The 15268-nt window shown below is 46.9% G+C and overlaps 2 protein-coding genes across 2 annotated transcripts in view; both read left to right on the top strand.

Moving 5' to 3' along the window:
• Window positions 1–15262, top strand: part of LOC111981186 (myocardin-related transcription factor A-like) — a 35569-nt gene extending 20307 nt beyond the window's left edge. The window contains 15 exon segments of the mRNA XM_070433739.1: window positions 5588–5643; window positions 5646–5663; window positions 5915–5967; window positions 5969–6131; window positions 9432–9709; window positions 9855–10108; window positions 10220–10385; window positions 10486–10944; window positions 11068–11871; window positions 12017–12226; window positions 12334–12450; window positions 12842–12991; window positions 13098–13187; window positions 13335–13392; window positions 13495–15262. Of these exon segments, the coding sequence (XP_070289840.1) occupies window positions 5588–5643; window positions 5646–5663; window positions 5915–5967; window positions 5969–6131; window positions 9432–9709; window positions 9855–10108; window positions 10220–10385; window positions 10486–10944; window positions 11068–11871; window positions 12017–12226; window positions 12334–12450; window positions 12842–12991; window positions 13098–13187; window positions 13335–13392; window positions 13495–14090 (3472 nt within the window). The 3' untranslated portion in view covers window positions 14091–15262.
• The window catches only part of LOC111981189 (myocardin-related transcription factor A), a 10386-nt gene continuing 9735 nt past the window's right edge, over window positions 14618–15268 (top strand). Inside the window, exon 1 of the mRNA XM_070433748.1 lies at window positions 14618–14679. Within this exon, the coding sequence (XP_070289849.1) occupies window positions 14618–14679 (62 nt within the window). The remainder of the gene's footprint in view (window positions 14680–15268) is intronic.

Below are 15268 nucleotides of genomic sequence, written 5' to 3' on the forward strand. Positions count from 1 at the left end.
GAGGGTATGAGGAGATGGCACGAAACAGGAAGGAGAGGTATGAGGGAATGGCAGTAGAACAACAGGAGAAGGAGAGGTGAGGAGATGGCAGAACAGATAGAGGAGCCCCAGGTGGAGGACGATGGCATAGGAAACAGGAGAGGAAGAGGTGTGAGAGATGGCAGAAACAAGTAAGGTGAGACAGGTTAGAAGATGGCAGAGAACAGTAGAGGATAGGAGAGGGTGTGAGGAGATGGCAGAGAATAGTAGAGGATAGGAGAGGGTGTGAGGAGATGGCAGTGAACAGGAGAGGAGAGGGTGTGAGGAGATGGCAGAGAATAGTAGAGGATAGGAGAGGGTGTGAGGAGATTGCAGTGAACAGGAGAGGAGAGGGTGTGAGGAGATGGCAGAGAATAGGAGAGGGTGTGAGGAGATGGCAGAGGATAGGAGAGGGAAAGAGTAGCAGTCACAGGAAAGGCATTGGTCTGCTAAACGACCACCTGACGGCAGGTGAGTCATCATGTCTCCTGACTATTTCTTTCGCTACCCCTTGTCCTCTCGCTTCCCTCCTGAATACATATTTAACCTCTAGGTCTGAGTATCACTTCAAAATAGGTCCTCCTTGCTTATACTGTCAGTGTGCAGACAGCTACTTCTCTTTCCTCTCATTCCCTCTTACATTTTTGGTGTAGTGCACTTTGTATTGAATAGGGTGCCATTTGGGACACAGTCTCTGTCTTATGCAATCCCAGGGTGGCACCACTCCATCCAATCAGAGAGCAGTGAGGAAGTGGTCTCATGTAAAAGCAATGTTTTTGTTTGAACCACAGAAAAAGAGACGAGCTAAATGAGTGTTAACTGTAGGGGCGATGCTCAGTGTCAGGCTCCTCTGATCACTGCTGACCGGAGGACTGGTTCAATCGGAGGCCTGCAACATTTCTACTCACCGCCTCAGAGATACGTAACTACATGACCAAAAGTATGTGGACACCTGCTGTGCAGGCCAGTCAAGTTCTTCCACACCGATCTCGAGGCATTGTCGGGGCATTGTCATGCTGAAACAGGAAAGGGCCTTCCCCAAACCATTGCCACAAAGTTGGAAGCACAGAATTGGCTAGAATGTATGCTGTATGCTGTAGCGTTAAGATTTCCCTTCACTGGAACTAAGGGGCCTAACCCAAACCATGAAAAACAGCCCCAGACCATTATTCCTCCTCCACCAAACGTTACAGTTGGCACTATGCCATTGGGGCAGGTTGCGTTCTCCTGGCATCCACCAAACCCAGATTCGTCCGTCGGACTGCCAGATGGTGAAGTGTGATTCATCACTCCAGAAAACGCATTTCCACTGCTCCGGAGTCCAGCTGACGCTTGTGGCTGAAATAGTCCACTAATTTGAAGGAGTGTCCACATACTTTTGTATAAATAGTGTTCAGCCAATTGGTCTTTGTCCAGACAAACATTAGTCTGAATGTGCACTGTTTGGGTGGATAACATAACATTCTAGGACATTGGCTAACAGTCATGTGTTTGCTTACGCACATTGTTACGAGTGTATGAAAATGAATTACAAAGTCAAGAATAATGGGATTTTCCATAGCGTATACGCTCTAAACCTAGAAAACAGTGAAGCATATTCAGGACACACCCACTCATGTCTCTGTGGAGAGACATTTGATTTTTGCAATTTGAAGCATTTGTCTAATTCAGATAACAATGAAAACGTATTGTCAAGCTCTTTACAGGAAATCAAAATGACCTTTTAAATAGAATAGATTGCTTGGCATTGCGCATGTGTAATCTTAGGCTTGTGGTGTGGCGGCCTACTCGGCCCGGGTGCTTCCAGATAAAGAAAAACGATGTTTCATGAATGCTTTCAATGGCGAACGCAACGAGTTATACTGCCTCGTGCTGAGCATCATAGCACCACATGCCTAAGATTCCATGCGCTACATGCAAACGTGTCAGCCAATTTACGTAAGTCTTTGTTCTACTGCACGTCGTCGGTCCTGTTCTGTGATGTTTGTAATAGAGGGTCTATACACTTTTGCGCCGCTGTTAATTCCATTGTTGCTTCCTCGACCTTTTCCACTTTACACAGATAGCAGCTACTTTAAAGGTTGACATCGATGGAAGCTTGGCATGCGCATGAAATTTTGACCAACTGAACTTGTTTGGAGTGTGGCATTGGCTTACTTAATGGAACCGGTGTTCGCGGATTACAGAACGCCGCCTTGAAAGATCGACTGAGCCTTCTCTACACAGTAATTTTAGTTCTCGTAGATACATTCTTACATTTACTGGCCGCCTAGTATGGGCAATCGAGCTTGATGGTTTGTGGGCTGGCTCTTCGTGCCAGATTATTAGTCTATCACCTGTTTATCATCAGCGCTCAAGTAGCAGTACTCAATCGAGCTGCCTGATTGGCGGAAGAAAATAAGTTCCTATTCCTAATCTACTTTTGAGGAATTGTTCATCTATTTCTTTCATCTATGTATCTCTATCTCTATTATTCCAATAGTGTTAGCCAATTGGATCTTTGTCCAGAAAAACTTAGTCTGGAATGTGCACTGTTGGGTGGATAACATAACATTCTAAGACATTGGCTAACAGTCATACGTTTGCTTACGCACATTGTTAGCGAGTGTATGAAAATGAATTAAACACAAGCAAGATAATGGGATTTTCCGCATAGCCGTTCGCTCTACCTTAGAAACAGTGAATGCATATTCAAGGACACACCACAACTCATGTCTCTGTGGAGAGACATTTAGATTTTTGCAATTTGAAGCATTTGTCTAATTCAAGATAACAATGAAACGTATTGTCAAGCCTTCAATTACAGGAATCAAAATTACCTTTTAAATAGAATATATACTTTATTGTCCATTTTGGACAGTTTAAAGACGGTTGATTTATTGTTTTATATGATTGACATGAGCTGTTTTTATTGGATGGCTGTTATAGCTAGTGATATCACATACCGTGTATTGAATTAAATAACAATCATGACTGTTTCTCATTGTTGGAATCATTAACAATATTTGTGCGACTGCATGCATGGTTAGCCGGCTGTGGTGTAAGGGTGTGTTTGTGTCACACTGTGTGAAACTGGGCTATAATAAGCAGACCTGGTGATATCCTACCTTACATGTTATTTATATCCACTTTAAGACATTGCGCGCTGCTACTAGTAGAACTGCAGAGAAGACGTGATCCACACACCATCATGCATGAAACACTCGTCCTCACGCTCACAGGTGCACTTAGGTGACTCGTTATTCTGGATGCATAAATCCATCACGGTCCATGATGTTCATAAGCTTAGCTACAGACAGTCAGTCCATTTAGGAGCGCAGGGAAGGACTGAGAAGGATTCTTTCACCATGTACATTTGGTCAGGATGTACAGTGTTTTGCTCAAGAGGCCAGATATATTTTTCGCAGTCATGTTGGTTGATTTATTTGACGAAGGAAGGTTCAGAAAACGCTTTCAACAATGAATACCTAATTAACATAGCACCCTAATCTTCTTTAATGCAATGAGAATATGAGAGCAACAGCAATTATTGTTTTATTATCTTTCATTAAATTCAATTAGAAGGTGTAATGAGGGTCATTTTGTTCAGCCCATACGTCTTGGTTACATAATGGGGTGTTGTGACTAGAAGGAAGGGGAGGAAGCCGGGGAGGAAGCCAGACAGGAAGTGAAAAAAGAGAGTGAAAGTGGGGTTCTTGTACAGTTAGTTGCACAGACAAACACCCAGTATCAGACTAAACACGTTCAACTCCACTATAAAAACACAACAGAAGACTTCAACCAGATGTAAACTACTCAGGATAACACCTAACTCTCAAGGGCCTCCTGACTTCAGATCCTGGAATGGCTCTTTGATGTTGTCAGCACAATGCCTCGATAATAAAGGGGGCTGTGCTTTTTACTGGTTGGCTCTCCTCTGTGTCTTTCTCACTTAAACACCCACAGCCCCCGAGAGCCGCCCCCTTCCATTACAATAGTTGGATTTTCAAATCAAMCCCAGAGGAAGAATAAACAAACGTTTGAGTGTGTAGTGTACAGAGCAGTTAACATGTTAATAACTGCTACGAACCAGCAGTCCTCTTGTACCCGTAACGAGGCGAGTGTGTCAGCGGCGAGGCGAGGTTGAGGCCAGTAATGCGGCGCTCATGCAGATAAACGTCAGTTTTTTTGGCCTGACCTCATCATTCGCTCTCTCCGGGCTACTCTCTCCTACACTGACAGAACGGGCGCTGAACCGCGACCGTCCAAGCGGTCATTGTCACCCGTCCACGGAGGCTAGGCGTACGGGTAGACGTTCCTAGGTGGTAATGAGGGCATGATTGCTCATGCTCAACTGGGTGAACTGAGCTTGTGCTGTTACTAACATAGATGCTGACCTATGGGGCAGCTGACGCTGACCCGCCCTGGTCAGGAAGCACAACACTGCATCGCAGGGAGGGAGGGGGGGAGGGGGAGAGGGAGGAGCTACATGTGTGACTCGAATTATCTTAGCTTTAGCCTGCTTTTATCGCTGAAATCTCTTGTCTGGTTTGACTGCACGAGCAAGTTTACATGTCACTTCTCCCCACAGAAACGGTACGTGGCAGGTCTATATGCATAGCTCAATATAACAATACATGCATTATTCTAGTAGACGGGAAGCAATGATTAGTGGCTGGAGTAATTCCCTCAAACAGTGGAGAATTCACATTAGAGGAGAACCTTTGATGTCTCCATTGCCATCCACCTTGTTGTGTCAGACCTATGAAAATGGGAACCTGCTATCTATGATTCATGAATTGTAGCGGCTACTGATATGCTATTGGGTTTTGAGTTAAAATGTAAGATGTAAAGTACATTATGAAGATGCATTGCTTGTAATTGAGGAATGAGTTTCTAAATTTACGTGGCTCACATGGGCCTGGTTTTTGTGAAGAAGCATCAGCTATGAATCACAGATATGGGCACTCGATGTTAGTAACGCAACAGGCTGCCGTCATTGAATGTCGAGTCTCAAAGTGATGTGATCGTAGATTGCGGTCATACACTTCTCTGCTCTCAAAAAAGATCTATACTAGCGGATCCACTTACCGTGACGTAAAGATAGTATAGAGGTCGGCTAGGTCGCAGATATAGGCTCTCTGTGTGCGTGTTATTAATGGTAGAGGCGCAGGTAGGCAGGCGGCTAGCAGCTGTTCAGGCACTGACCGAGGGAGTAATCGTGTGTAGCAGAAAGTCGTGGGTAGTTGAGTGGAGCGTGGTCCTTTTCTTTAGCTGCTGTTGTGTATTGTGCGACGTACTGACGCGGCTTTCTTTCAAAGAGCACTTGTTCTGATAGTAATCGTGTTGATAGGTTGGGCATATGAGATGGGCATTGATCTATAACTGTGTATTATAAGCTTGACCGCTGTGCAAGGGGTTGGGTGAGCTATCGGTTCACAGCAAGAAGTTAACCGTGCGACAAACTGTTCATGTTGGAGTGTTGCTAGATACCCTTCGTGAGCCTCTCTGGTATGCTATCTCACCTTTGACGCCTGCGTAGTGTAGTCGGCAACCGTTAGTAGTCTTCTTCCTCTTCTCCCCTCTCCAGACTGAAGCACTACCTAAAGAGGAAGATCCGAAGTCGGCCGGAGAGGTCGGAGCTGGTCAGATGCACATTCTGGAGGGTGAGTTTCTCAGACAGCGCCCCTCCCTGAGCCACAGAGTGCTGCACCCTGAAAGATGTTAGGCTACCAAAATAAATTCCCTCAAATTGGTCTTGCTCTCCATTCCATTAGTGATATTGAGTGCATAACTGTAGCTGTGCTGTGTGCTGACTGTTCAAATGACCTTGCCTTGGCTTCCCTGATATCCTGCATCATTACAAAAGCATTGACGTTGAAACTCACAGCCTTTGATTTCCTGGTTCCCTGATAAGATCACGTGCCTGATGGTTGTTGGCTGGCTAACCCGCTGTGTGCTGTGTGTTCAAGAGACGTCGGCGGAACCCCTCCCTCAGGCCAAACAACTGCAGCTGAAGAGGGCCCGTCTGGCTGACGACCTCAACGACAAGATCTCCCACCGGCCCGGCCCCATGGAGCTCATTCACAAGAACATCCTGCCTGTACACAGAGCAATCAAACAGGCCATCATAGGTAACTAAAGCAGCAGCATCAAGCAGGCCATCATAGGTAACTAAAGCAGCAGCATCAAGTAGGCCATCATAGGTAACTAAAGCAGCAGCATCAAGCAGGCCATCATAGGTAACTAAAGCAGCAGCATCTAACAGACACAGTACCACTCCATATTATGTAGCCACACTAGCAAATGAGCTCTCATGATCACTACACTATTCTATCATTTCAACAGCATCAAACAGGTTATTGTAAGAAGTCCACCATTCCACAAGCCCCATGTTTCCAATTGCCACAGTTCACTAATTTTCTCACTAGCGTGATGTAAACATCTGCTGAATAAGCAAAAATAGTCCACCCAGTGAAACTCTATATGAAGGTCATCAGGAACAGGTACTGAATACAATCTCATATGATCTCTGCTCACATCGGACCCAGTCACACATCATATAAATACTGTGCATCTGTGTCTGTCTCAGTGTATGTGTGTGTATGTACAGTGCATTCGGAAATTATTCAGACCCCTTGACATTTTGTTATGTTACAGCTAAAATCGATTCAATTGTTTTCCCCCCCCTCATCAATCTACACACAATACCCCATAATGACAAAAATAAAACAGGTTTTTAGAAATGTTTCCTAATTTATTAATAATAAAAACTGCAATATCACATTTATATAAGTTTTCAGACCCTTTACTCAGTACTTTGTTGAAGCACCCTTGGCAGCGATTACAGCCTCAAGTCTTCTTGGGTATGATGCTACAAGCTTGGCACTCCTGTATTTGGGGAGTTTCTCCCATTCTTCTCTGCAGATCCTCTCAAGCTCTGTCAGGTTGGATGGGGAGCATCGCTGCATAGCTATTTTCAGGTCTCTCCAGAGATGTTCGATCGGGTTGAAGTCCGGGCTCTGGCTGGGCCGCTCAAGGACATTCAGAGACTTGTCCCGAAGGCACTCCTGTGTTGTCTTGGCTGTGTGCTTAGGGTCGTTGTCCTGTTGGAAGATGAACCTTCGCCAGAGTCTGAGGTCCTGAGTGCTCTGGAGCAGGTTTTCATCAAAGATCTCTCTGTGCTTTGCTCTGTTCATCTTTCCCTCAATCCTGACTAGTCTCCCAATAGCTGCCGCTGAAAAACAAACCCACAATATGATGCTGCAACAACCATGCTTCACCTTAGGGATGGTGCTAGGTTTCTTCCAGACATGACGCTTGACATTCAGGCCAAAGAGTTCAATCTTGGTTTCATCAGACCAGAGGACCTTGTTTTTCATGTTCTGAGAATCTTACCTTTTGGCAAACTCCAAGCGGGCTGTCATGTGCCTTTTACTGAGGAGTGGCTTCCGTCTGGCCACTCTACCATAAAGGCCTGATTGGTGGAGTGCTGCAGAGATGGTTGTCCTTCTGGAAAGTTATCCCATCTACACAGAGGAACTCTGGAGCTCTGTCAGAGTAACTATTGGGTGCTTGGTCACCTCCCTGACCAAGGCCCTTCTCCCCCGATTGCTCAGTTTGGCTGGGCGGCCAGCTCTAGGAAGAGTCTTGGTGATTCCAAACTTCTTCCATTTAAGAATGATGGAGGCCACTGTGTTTTTAGGGACCAGAAATATTTTGGTACCCTTCCCAAAATCTGTGAATCGACACAATCCTGTCTCTGAGCTCTACCGACAATTCCTTCGACCTCATGCCTTGGTTTTTTCTCTGACATGTACTGTCAACTGTGGGACCTTATATAGACAGGTATATGCCTTTCCAAATCATGTCCAATCAATTGAATTTACCACAGGTGGACTACAATGAAGTTGTAGAAACATCTCAAGAATGATCAATGGAAACAGGATGCACCTGAGCTCAATTTTGATTCTCATAGCAAAGGGTCTGAATACTTATGTAATAAGATATTTCTGTTTAAGTTGAATACATTTGCAAACATTTCTAAAAACCTGTTTTCACTTTGTCATTATGGGGTGTTGTGAGTACGTTGATGAGATTTTAGAATAAGGCTGTAACAAAATGTGGGAAAAGTCAAGCGTCTGAGTACTTTCCGAATACACTGAATGCACTGTATGTGTGTTAAAACGTGAGAACCTCTGCTTGTCCCTCCTGGCCATTTCCTCCTCCAGCCAAAATAAGCATATTGATCTTCAAGTTGGCATTCTTTCACCATGCCCATCTAGAAGGGCTTTGCCTGCCTTCAGATGCTTCGAAGCTGCTGCCAAGCATGGAGATATCATTGTTAACCTTAGATAGGTATTTACACACATACCGTAAATTCATGACTGTCTGATGAGCAGGGGCCAACCTCATTGCCAACTTCCCCACTGCGGGCCCCTCATGGGCGCAAATTATATTTATCATACTAATGTTTGTTCGCATTTGTGCATTCACGGTTCACAGAAAAATTTCAATTTCAATTTCACACAACACTATAAAATGTGAGTGTCAGTTTGGGTGTGTGGTTGTGTTTGTGCACGCATCAAGACATGACTTGGCACAGTTGGTTGGATTAAATGTAAAGGAATGTATTGCCACACCAGAGTTCACATAACAGGTAGTCTCTACTGTGCTGTTAAACGAGATGATGGAAACTAGATTGATTGCTGTGAAGATGAATGTAAACATGTCTGAGCGTCAGGTTCCAGCATGGTTCAATCTCAGGGGATTTCCCCGGCTGTCGGTGGCTCTTAATAACAACAATCAAATTACAGGCAGTAATTTGAGAACAGGGACATGACCTCAACCTGTGCTGCTTTCCACACTCTCCGCCACACACACACACACGGCGGTGCAAAGGGGAAGCCATCACATGATTGGTTCAGGAAGAGAATGAATCAAACCCCATATTGGTTATTCATCATCTCCCACTGATGGGAAATTAATAGCCAACGGTGCTCACTGAGCGCTCCAACTGCTTGCTGTCTGTAAATAAAAGATCCATAATAGTCTTTATCAAAGGCGTGGGGATGTACCAGCCATTTACAATGTGATGATAAAGCCCTGGGCCCAGCAGGCCTCCACCTCCTCCTGCTGCCACTGCAGGAACCTCTGTTGATGCTGACTGACTGATTAACAGACTGACTGACTGACTGGCTGCTGAGAGGAATGATGGCATGGCTAATGTTGACACAAAGCCTGGCTTTTTTTTTTTACATGGCTCTCTCACACTACATCACAACAACGATGACAAGGCAGATTGTTGCTTTGTACGAACTGTCACTGGTGGCTCATTATTCTACTTTCTCACTATTTATCTCCCTCTTTTTTCCCTCTTCTCTCTTTTCACTCTTTTGTTCTTTCTTCTCTTCATTCCTCTTTCTCTCCCTCAGAGACAGACTTCCCCAAGGTTGCTGGGGAGATATCCTCCTTTGATGAGGACAGTAGTGATACTCTCTCTCCTGAGCAGCCCATTGGTCAGGAGTCTCCGCTGGGCCACGGCCCTCTGCCCTCTCCCCCTGACGCCCTAGCTTGCAACAGCACCCCCACACAGTTTCTCACTCAGGTTCCTCCGCCACCCCCTCCTCTTCCTCCCTTCTATGGGCCCTGCCAACCAGTGAAGTTGARCAATGGGACAGCAGTTCTGAGAACCRCCCCTGCACTGATCAAGGTTAGTGGCAGCTGTCACGGCTAATTATGAGTATTGTACCAAAGCCCATTGTATTTGTATTATTWGTTTAGCATTRCTTCTGTTRTTAACAGTAGACTAGTCYAGTGTTTAATCCACTACGTCTCAATGATCTTTCCCCCTGCAGTCYCAGCCAAAGCCCACCTCAGAGCGCCCCCYTCAGCGATCCAAGAAGCCCAAGGACAACAAGCCCAAGGTGAGGAAGCTGAAGTACCACCAGTACATCCCCCCGGACCAGAAGGCCGACCACGAGCCGCCCCCTCAGCTGGACTCCACCTACGCCAAGATCCTCCACCAGCAGCAGCTCTTCCTCCAGCTGCAGATCCTCAACCAGCAGCAGCAGCACTACAACTACCACACCATCCTTCCTGCACCGCCCAAGTGAGTGAGTGTGTGTTTGCGYGTGTGTGTATACAACTGYTTCACATACCCATCAACTWCAKCCTGTATCCTATCCTATCATCGTTTTGACTCWYGTTWTTTTCTCTCCAGACCACTAACAGATCAACCACCTCCCACCAATGGCCCCTCTCCTTCTCCGGCCKTRCCCGCCCCCTCGACATCCTCCTMCAGTCAAAGTGCACCRAGCCRGCAGAATGTCACACATGTGGGAGGGGCCACASCAGGTTGTTTGCCTCCTAACCTGGACGACCTGAAGGTCAGTAAAAGCCGTTGCATTTATMAARAGTTGACTGTGTTKACAAAACCAACTGTGTGTCTAAACATTTCACATTCTGACACCTTCTTTTGTCCTCCAGGTGGCTGAACTGAAGCATGAGCTCAAACTGCGGAGCTTGCCTGTATCAGGCACCAAGAATGACCTCATCGAGCGGTTGAGGAACTACCAGGCTCAGCAGAACAGTCGTGGTGGTGGTAGTGCAACAACTACAACAGCAGGGGGTGCCACAGTGTCTGGGGCTGGAGCTCCCAAAACCAACCACCCAACACAACAACAACAAAAACAACTACTACTACTACAACAGCAGCAACAGCAACTTTCCCAACACCAGGCCCTGTCCTCTGTGGTCCACCAATCAGGAGATGCAGGTGTGGTAACCTTGGCAACCTTCCCGTTCATGACCACTGCTCCACAGCAGATCATGCACTTTGGCAGCACTAGCTCCTCCCCGCCTGTCTCTCCTGCCCCCTCGGAACGCTCGCTAGCTGGGATGAGTCCAGATGAGACGAGCTGTAATGGAGACGCATTTGGGGAGATGGTAAGTCTCCTTTCTATATCAGATGTGTCCTTACTTTAAAAAATATATATATGTTTTTATAGTGCCCAGATATCAGGTTTTATGGTTTGAATCTTGAGAGACTACTTTTCTCTTTCCAAATAGGTAAGCTCTCCCCTCACCCAGCTAAGCCTCCATCCCTCCCCACAGCACCGTGGCACTATCAAAGAGGAGTTGAGTGGCTCGGCCCCAACAGCCTGCCAGTTCTCCATAGCTGCTCTGCAGAAACGCCTGCAAGTAGCACCCCCGTCTGTGAACAAGGACCAGATGCTGCAGGAGAAGGACAAGCAGATCGAGGAGCTGACGTGCATGCTAAGGCAGAAACAGCGGCTGGTGGAGACCCTGCGCGTCCAGCTGGAACAGGGCAAKAGAGGGGGCCGGGACGCCCCCCCAGAAMCCCTGGGCCTTGTCAGGGTGAAGGAAGAGCCCCCAGACATCCCCAGCATCCCCTCCACATTTTGCCCCATTGCCCGCTCCCCGACCCCTTCCCAGTGCCACATGGAGGTCACCAAGATGACCATCAAGCAGGAGGTCGGGGATGTGGAAGAGGCCGTGGAGCCGTCCTTGGAAGCCCCACCTCAGCAGGTGCAGCTGGAGCAGATCCAGGCACAGCAGCGGTCGCAGCTGGAGCAGCTGAAGGTGCAGCAGACGCAGCAGATCAACGCGCTGCAGCTGGCACAGCAGCAGGCCYTGCAGCAGCTGCTCCTACAGCAGAACCAGCAGAATMTGCAGAAACACCGCTCACAGCAGAGGAAGAAGAARTCCCACAAGCAACAGCTCAAGCAGCAGCAGCAACAGCTACTGTCCCAACAACAACAGCAGATACAATCAAAGAACCAACAGCTGTTACAGTCAAAGCATCAACATCAGCAGATATTGCAGGAACAACAGCAGCTGAAGTCACAACAGGTCAGTGGCAGTCAAAACAACTCAACGGCTAGTCACAACAAGATCTGCAGACAGTGACAGCAAAACAAATGTGATCCCAGTCAAAATAGTCCGTGGGTCACCTTGTGTTTGTCTCTCGCTGACTAATGCCTTTGGTCTCTTCCAGGTGTCTCAGATGTTCCTCAATCAGCAGTCGCGCTCCACCACTTCCTTCCCCTTGGATCTCCTCAAGACACACTCCACACCTACCCTGGTGACAGACAGCAACGGCAACCATTTCCTCATCGCACTGACCAATCACTGTGCCGAGAACCAAGGGAGTGAAACGCCACAAGGCACTCCACATAGCAAAGCAACCAATCGCATCATACTGCAGGTAAACATTTAAATCCCTCTTTCACTCAAACCTAATGTTTTTGTTTAGGGACTCCTTGTGCTGCTTACTTTTCTTCTCACGCTATTTCTCTCCTTGGTCTCTACCAGAGACTGCAGTCAACTCCCACCAAGCTGCCCAGCCAATCCCCTCTTCAGTTGTCCAGCAGTGACACCCAATCAAAACCGAAAACTCAACCAGGCCTTGTGAAACAGCCAACCAGAAAGGTAAGGGAACGTTTCTAAAAGCCTGATATGTAGGATGTCCATTGAACAGCGGTCAATGGAGCCTCAATTTTGGTGGTGACTGGCTTGTTGATAATGTCCCATTAAGTGAATAAAATGTAAAATGTAAATGTAAGTGAGAGAGTCATTCGGAAACGCCTCGGTGACTCCAATAATCGTCTGTTATGTGAATTAATGATGTAAACCCTGTAATACGCTGACAGCATCCTTGATATATAAGAGCTGATAACTAATGTAATGTAATAGTGATTATTATTCTGGTAATTACTGTAATGATATTCCTCATCTTTGTGATTTATGTTTTAAACTCAGAATGAAGCTTTCAGCTCATTTGCATCTCAGCTCATTAAGATTTATCTCCCATTTTGCTTAGGGRCAGAAGGYGGGGCTGCAGGTGTCAACCAATCACTCCCCAGGGGTCGCKCTCTCCTTCTCTGCCCCGCCCAATCTCCAGCCTTTCTTCCCCAATGATGAYKMCTCCCCTTCTGAAAAAGACRCCTCCCCCTCTCCTCCAGCTCAAACKGTAATTGTGAACTTGTTAAAACCTGTACTGTAGTTGCAGTTCTTTAAAGGGACAAGTTAATAGTATACATTTTTAAGACATGAGAACATTGTTCTATTTCCATCAGGAGGATTTGAGTCCAGGTCTTGACCATGAACCCCTGTTCAGCCCTCCTTCTCCCAAACAGACGCCCTCCCCTAACCCACCGGATGACAAGGTAACCCACGCCGCCTGGCTGTTTCTATGTTTGTGTCTCAGAGGTCTCATTATGGACAACCATGCCAAGACTCTTGCTCTTCTGTATTCACCTCTCAACTCATTGGCTGTGTCAGGACTTACTATTCTCCCTGTGTCTTGCTCCCAGGATAATGGATCCACCCAGCATATGGACGACCTCTTCGACATCCTGATTCAAACAGGAGGTGAGTGTTGAATGCCGATAGAGAAGGAGAGCTCCTCCTGGTTTCCTGATTCAATATTTGTCTCCTACTGGTTGACATTTCTTCTCTCTCCTCCTCTCCCAGAAATCTCAGCCACCTTCAAACCAGCGCCCGACCCTTCCCTGGCGCGACTGCGCCCCAACACCCCTTCCCCTTCCCACTCTCAGGCCCCCTCCCCTCTCCAGCTTCAACTCCACTTCTCGCCCCCCACCCCTCCCGAACCCGAGACCCCCAAGCCGGGCCCAGGGGAGGAGGAAGAGCTGCAGGCGCCTGCCACCGTTGATCAGGACGTAAGCAACACAGGAAGTGGACGTCTGGAGGACTTCCTGGAGAGCACCACGGGCAAACCCCTCCTGGGGGTGGAGCCTGGCGGGCCCCTGACCCTGATTGACGACCTTCACAGTCAAATGCTGAGCACCCCCAGCATCCTGGACCACACATCCTCGCCCATGGACACCTATGAGCTGTCGGGCTACACGGCCAACCCCCCTGGCCTGAACTTCGGAGACCATGCCCTGGACAGCATGGATTGGCTGGATATCACCATGGGAGGGGCGAGCAACGAGATTGCAGGGCTCGCCCCACTGGGTCCCCTGGGCCCCCACACGCCCCCCAGCGTCTTCTCAGCGGACTTTCTGGACAGTTCAGACCTGCAGCTCCACTGGGACTCCTGCTTATAGCCCTGGACCGTCTTATTGTCATCCACACGGATAGATGCTGATGTTACGTTGTCAACTCTTTCTCTCTTTTCTCAACGCACGGTACAACGACTCAAAAACACACTGGCTCTACTGCACTCTGAACTCAGTCCCTCTTACTGACTAACACTTTGATAGATGTCTTATGTGTATACCCTTACGTTCTATAAGGCAGGCCCTCTTACACACGTAGCTTATACAGCAATACCTTTGTTAACAAACCCTGTGGACCGTAGTTGATGATGCTCCATCTGAGCCAGTCAGCAGCTTACCGTAGCTACCGATCTGGACTATTGTCTACGTTTATTATTGCCCTTAGTACTATTAGTAATACTATGGAGATATTGTAACAATGTTGAACCAGTAATGTGAGAACAAGACGATAATCACGTCTGTCTAGCAGCTTTAGGGTTAAAAAACCACAACCTACTTATTTTCATGAGAACTTTAGAGGAGATGATCAGGGAAGCCAAGGTGAAGGAGAATCAAGTAGCTATTTGTTAGCATGAATGCATGCAGGAGTCAGACCGTGGCTCCAGTGTAGCGGTCTGGTGACCGCAGCTCTGGCTGAGTAGGAGAACTGCAGGAGGAGCCTGGTACAGAGGAGAGACACACAGACGGTGATATTTGACTATAATGTATTTTTGCCCATAATATGGGGTGTATTTTGGAATATATTTGAAAATGCCAGGAAACATGATTTCGTGTTTTAGAACACGTGGTCTTACTCTCTTAGCTTTAATGATATTGCTCTAGAACATTATGACAGACGTGATAGGATTTTATATATTTGATAAAAATGAGAACCTGCTTTTTTTAACAGCGGTATTGCTGCTACGTAGTGTACTTGATCTCCCTTGGACGTAGGTTCATTTTCATAGACGCGCTGAACTATATGTCAGCCAGTACTGTAGCTACAGTAAGTTAGGGTTAAGAGATTGCAAAGATGGAAATGTTTTTCATTTCAACCTATATAAGCAATTAAGTATGCGGAGATGACGTGTTTCGTGTATACTGTAGTCCACTCCATCAATTATAGTGATGCCTGCTGAACCAGGAGCTGCATTGGTGAATCACGAATGCTGTGTTATTATTTTGGGTGCCCCTTAACATCATGACTGTATTATTATTAATGTACTGTATCAGTACCTTTGCCAAAC

Source organism: Salvelinus sp. IW2-2015, linkage group LG20, assembly GCF_002910315.2.
Source record: "Salvelinus sp. IW2-2015 linkage group LG20, ASM291031v2, whole genome shotgun sequence".
Classification (NCBI taxonomy): Eukaryota; Metazoa; Chordata; class Actinopteri; order Salmoniformes; family Salmonidae; genus Salvelinus; species Salvelinus sp. IW2-2015.